Here is a 6,000-nt window from a genome sequence, read left to right on the forward strand (position 1 = left end):
CAATATTTTTTCCTAGAGGCATCAGTCATGTAGATTTTCATTCAATTTTGCAGAAAAATTGAACTTTATGATAAAAGCTAAGAAAATGTGGTGCCAAGAATAATTCTTAGCTTTGATTAGAGGTATGGGTTTACAAAATGATGCAGTGCAAGATGGATTGACATAAAGTAAAACAGTGTAATCTGGAATGAAAGCAGTCACTTAGTGGTAGTCTTCTTCACAGCTGCATATGAGCCTTTGGTTTTATTTCCCAAATTTTTACTTCCAATAACATGAGACCTATGTCCCTTTTTAGAGTACACCTCATTTGGCCCAGAGACACATCATATGAGTGATCTAAGGATATGTCTGAGGTGTGACCCCACAAAGGAGTCTCAGACCAGAAGGATGGTAGAATAATACTTAGATCTCGAAGGTGGACCAAAGCTTTTTTATTTTTGGCAAACAAATGTGTCTCAGTGATTCTGGGATTTTCAGGAGTAGTAACAGACCCTATGGAGTTGTCCAAATCATATCTATAGCCTGTGTCTCTGTGTGTTCAATATGGGAACATAAGAGAACAAACTCTGGCTATTGAGTTTTTTTTGTTATTGCTTTGCTGCTTGTTTCATTGCTGGTTTTTAATTTAAAAAACTGTAAAGTACTAAAAATATAGTGTTGAATATATCAGTCCAATGAAGTTTGGGGAAGGCTTTAATGCTGCAAACAATAAAACTGTTTTAATAAAGTTCTGCTTCTAGGACACGGCATATAAAATTGGGAGCAGTGAACAGGATAAATTATGATTAAAAACATTTATTAATACTAAAAACAGTAATGGTGGGATATAGAGAATGTCCACACTTGTGGTAGATCAAGACCAATACAGTATATTTTTCAGTATCTACAGAATTAAAGCAGCTAACTTAATTTGGTTATATGAATACTCCATCCCTATTGTGCTATTCATACTGATTACATTTGCACATGAGTCACATTCAGTTTGAATTTACCAGATGTCCATTAATGTTTGCTGAAGTAATGAGATCATTCCGTGAAGTGAACAGGACCTATAAATACAAAGGGATGACTGTTTAGAAAAAGCAAGGTTTAAAAAACCTTCTCATTTAATGATATGTTATGCAAGGAGCAACACAGTAATATTAAGGCACTCTTCAAAAACAAAAAACAAAAAAAAACTGGCTGTTCCAAACACTTCATTTAATAATCTATTATATATTCTGACGATTTTTTTGTGTTTCCCAGTCAACTTCTCCATTAATGAGGATGCTCTCCTTCTGAACAGACATTTTAGTGTACTATTTTCAAAATTAGTACCATTTCACTGTTTTTTGTTTTGTTTTGTGTCACGTGAAAATCCTAAGTCTTTTCTGAGTGTTTTGCCAGCTACTTCAGCATGGAAGAATTTAAAAACTTATCTTTGAAGGTAAAGCTTCAGTGGTGAGTTCTGAACTTTTATGTTACTGAACTTACATAAACTTCTAACAAACCTCCCCAGCCAGTATTCCATTACATTTTGTTACCATGTGACAGATAACAGCAAAGGGGCGTCTGACAAAATGGCATCTGGCACAGAAATGTGTATGAAGCAAAGGTGTTTCAGTGAATTCCTGTATGCAGAAAAAAATGATGCTTGTTGAACATTTATGGAGACCAAACAGTGAATGTAAGCATGGTGAGACAGTAGGTGGTACATTTCAGTAATGACTACAATGGACAGTGAGGCACATTTGCTGGTGCAGATTCTTATGAGCACAACATGCAGGGTCTTGTTCATCACTGTCAGAAATGCAAAGTCGTTCAGTATGTTGAAAAATAGTGTTTTGTAGCTGAGAATTTGCTCTGTCGAATACTGTTATATGTATGTTCTTCCTGTCTGTTGTCATTTCCATGGAATTAAATAGAAGGCATTGCTTTCAAAGTGACATACATACATTTTATTATGGAAGAAAATAATTGTTCAAAAGCTGTTACTAAACTGTGAGTATTAATTCTTCTCATGGGTGGTTGTCTAATTTGGTTTTTTGAATTTTTGTTAGTGAATTTGTATGAATTTTTGTTAATTAAACCCTAGCATTTATTTCTAGGTTCTCTTATTCTTTCTTTCTTTCCTTATTTCAACAGCTTGATCAAGTTATTCGTCAGAGAAATCTGTCTAGTTTGGAACTTTTCCTCTCATGTGCACAGAAACAGTTAAGCAGTTTATTAAATGAAGAACCAACCACCACACAGGAAAAGAGAGACTGACATTCTCTGTACCACTGATACAATATGATTTGTGAACTTGCAAATCTCTGCTAAGCAAATGGTAAATATCTTCATTTGGGTGTGTATCATGGGCTCAAGATTTCTCTTAAACTATTCTTGAGAGAAGTATCTGTGTATTCAGTCCTTTATTTTTTCTTTTAATAGGAAAAAATAGTTCTTATTTATGATTTAATTTTATTGTCTTATCTAGTAGCCTGTGATTGAAGCTCTAGGTAACTACAGCAATGATGAAAAAATTCCCTTTCATTTCTGGTTTAAAGGTGTTATCATGTCTTGATGTAATTTATTAGCATTTTTAATTTTAAAAGAAATTGAAAAATAATTAAATATATGTACAAGTCTGTCTTTATTTCTCAAGTATATGCCCAAATGCATTGCCTGAAATGAGTGTGAGAAGCTTATTAACTCTTATTGCTTTAGATGCATAATGGAAGAATCCGTGCTGAAAGATAAGAGCTTTGACAGTCATTTCTTCAGACATTCATAAACAACTCCAGCTCTAGTGATAGAAAAAAATTAAAAACCCAGCAGTGCATCATGTTAGAGTAGTTACGAACATTACTGTAACCAGTGTCTGGTATGTATTCTATTTCTGTTTTACAAAGCTCAGAGACCTCAGTTTCAGGAATATGATGTACGTAATCTTGTGGATATGTATACTGCACTGCTTCAGTGGAATTTCTTACAGAATAAGGAGAGTATCTTGCTGACCTCAGATGTCATTTTTAAACCCACTGAAGGAAGTAATAATGCTGCCAACTGACAATGGACTTTGGATCAAGTCTATGAATGGGAAACGCAGTGCCTGCACTCTATTGATTGTACATCCGGAGCTTTAGTTTTTATGTTCTGGATGAAATAATGCCTAGGAATATAAATAAACTGAGAATGATACCTCCAATGGTGTGCTTGTGTGGGGACCCATGGGCACTTCTTGTTATTTTCTGGTGGTTGTGATTTTTTATTCCACTTTTTTCTGTTGTTTTTCCAGTCAGTCACTTTCCATAAATTGCTTCCTTATAGCAATGAACTCCAAATAGTTTCCTATGTGTTTGTTAATATGAAATGTGTATTGCAGAGGGTTTCTTTTTATTTAAATCTTTTTCTGTCCTTATTTTTTGTAATCAGAACCAAAGTTCTTGCCTTCTGTATGGCTGTGGGTTTTCACTGAATAAGTAAATGATGCAGATTTTATTAGATAATGATTGAAAAATGAATGAAATGAAAATGAATGAATGAATTCATTCCAAATGAATGAAAATCCAGATTTTTTGATTGACTGACCAGTTTTCATCTGGTAAACCGAAAGATATTTGACTGTTGATGAATCCAAACAATCTTGTTTAACTAGGTGAAATAGGGAAAGGAAATGGTAGAATTTGCTTGCACTTTGTTTTTACCATTTGCCCTCATCAGTTTTGCTACAGAAGAGTTTTGTAGTCTTTCAGCAATGTGTGGTTATGGAGAAGTGGGAGAAGCTAATGATTACTTTGTTACTGATAACACTGTATCTTCCCCAGTGGAACATCATGTGTTAGTCTCCGCTCATGAATATTGTAATTATCACATAGAACAACAGGTTTGGTTTTTTTCCTTCCCTTTGACAGTTCTAGTGCATTAGGTGTTCTTCTCTCTACCCTGTGAGCATAACTTCAGAATTAGATGACAGACATAAAAAATCAGACTGGAGCAGTGACTGCTTTCAAAACTGCAAGTCTGAGAGACGAAATGCAGATATCCAGCAGAAAATGAAAGAACTATGTAGTAAATAAACTTTTCATTATGCATTAAACACCATCTCCTCCTCATCACGCCCAAAGCATTAGAGATTACTTCTAGTTTTCATTATTTCTGCCTAATCATAGTGTCATGGAGTTATCTCTACATCTATCTGTGTCTGTGACAGGGGGATAGCAGGCCCACAGGCCCACAGGCCCAGAAAAGGGAAGGGGAGAGTGTCAATGGTTTACAGGCTAATTTGGCCCAGTGCTGTTACTATAATGGGGCAGGGGACCTACAGATCCACACCCTGGGAAAAGGAAAGGGGAAGGGTAGGGAGATGAAAGATGGGCCTAGAAAGAGAACAGCAGCAACAATCTGAGGAGGAAAGTTAATTTACTTAATATGATATCAGAATGGAAGATAACACACCTGGAATTGAAGCTAATAAATCAAATAAAATGACAGTGAGAGAGAGTGTCTGAAACCAAAGGTCTTACTCTGAATTGAAGTTGAAACAGCTGGGGAGCACACACACACACGCACACCCACACACTGCCAGGCAGCGAGAGAGAGAGCAAGTCCTATGACTTGCCAGCTTTATCTTCCCCTCTGAACCCTAGGTCCTCTGGGGTATGTAGTTCTTCTCTTCTTAGAGATGGGTATTCTCAGCAGCCCATGGAAGTGGGGCATTAACTCTTTAGCTCCCAGTGCTTTACATGATGTTATGATGCAGAATACTGATAACAAAAAGCATAAAACCATGACATCATAGGAAACTAATTTGTGGAAATTTGGGAAGAGGAATATCAGGGAAAGGTTTGCAAAACCATTCTAAGTTTATGGCAGGTGACATCACAGGGGTGTTTTTTTAGTTATGTTATATAAATAAATTAAATAAATAAATTGATGATATCCTGAAAAATGGCATTTTAGATAAGTTGAAAGCATAAAGGTTCAAACTTTATCTGCCTCCAAGGCATGGTTGCTAGTGCAATTTTTAAGCATATTCTTTGTGTCCAAGATAACATAAAATGATTCATAGAATCATAGAATGACCCGGGTTGGAAGGGACCTCAAGGATCATGTAGTTCCAACCCCCTGCCTAGCAGGGCTGCCAAACATACACCTTTACTAGATCAGGTTGCCCAGGGCCCCATCCAACCGTGCCTTGAATTCGGACAAGACTTACATGCAGTGAAAGAAGCAGGAAGACCTAGAACTAGTCCTTAGGCTCAACAAATGCAAAATCTAAAATGTTCAAGCTCTTCAGTCTGCAGTCATATAATATGCATGCTATATACATGTATATTATTATAGGCTTTATATTAGAAATTAGCTATACATTTGATTATATTAGAATGTGTCTAAAAGCTAAGTAAAACAGTAATAATAGATCTGCTGTATCTAACTGTGTCTTTATTAGCATCAGTTAGGCTTATCCTATTTGATCATTTTCACTTGATGATCTAGACCAGAGAAAATCAGATAAGTGAGATTTCTAACCAATAATTTAATGTTACTACAGATCTACGCATTTGTGTTGTATTTCTGCACATTTCTTTTGGCTCCCAATCTACTTCCTTTACAGAAGTTTAGCTCTGAGACTATGTATATATGTCATTAACAAAGAATAATTCATTTTCCATGCTTTTTTTGTACACTGTCTGTATCTGAGGTAAGTGAAGGAATATTTGAATTTTTGCCTTGCTCTAGGAATAACTTTGTTAAATAAAAGTCATTTTTACAAAGAATTTATTTCCTTCATTGTGTCAAAACACAGCTGGACAAAGAAAAAGCAGTAACCATTTTGAAGGATGAGTTTGTGTTAGCATTTTAAGACTTTTGTGCATCATTACACTGGCCTCTGGTCTAAACTTGCCTCATCTCCTGCCAGCTCAGTATATGGCAATGTTAATTCCTGACTGTCTGAAACTAGTGGTGTAGGCATGACCTCAAAGGGCCTATTTCCTTTTCAATACTGAAGCTCCTGTATATCATGCTGGAGCCTCC

The 6,000-nt window shown here is 35.8% G+C and overlaps 1 protein-coding gene across 2 annotated transcripts in view; it reads left to right on the forward strand.

Annotated features, from left to right (window-relative positions):
* The window catches only part of CCDC91 (coiled-coil domain containing 91), a 141,638-nt gene extending 135,903 nt beyond the window's left edge, over window positions 1–5,735 (forward strand). For both annotated transcript variants that reach the window (XM_072360390.1, XM_072360395.1), the window contains one exon: window positions 2,125–5,735. In XM_072360390.1, the coding sequence (XP_072216491.1) occupies window positions 2,125–2,247 (123 nt within the window). In that variant the 3' untranslated portion in view covers window positions 2,248–5,735. The remainder of the gene's footprint in view (window positions 1–2,124) is intronic.
* Window positions 5,736–6,000: the final 265 nt, after the last annotated feature.

Source organism: Excalfactoria chinensis, chromosome 1 (assembly GCF_039878825.1).
Source record: "Excalfactoria chinensis isolate bCotChi1 chromosome 1, bCotChi1.hap2, whole genome shotgun sequence".
NCBI lineage: Eukaryota > Metazoa > Chordata > Aves > Galliformes > Phasianidae > Excalfactoria > Excalfactoria chinensis.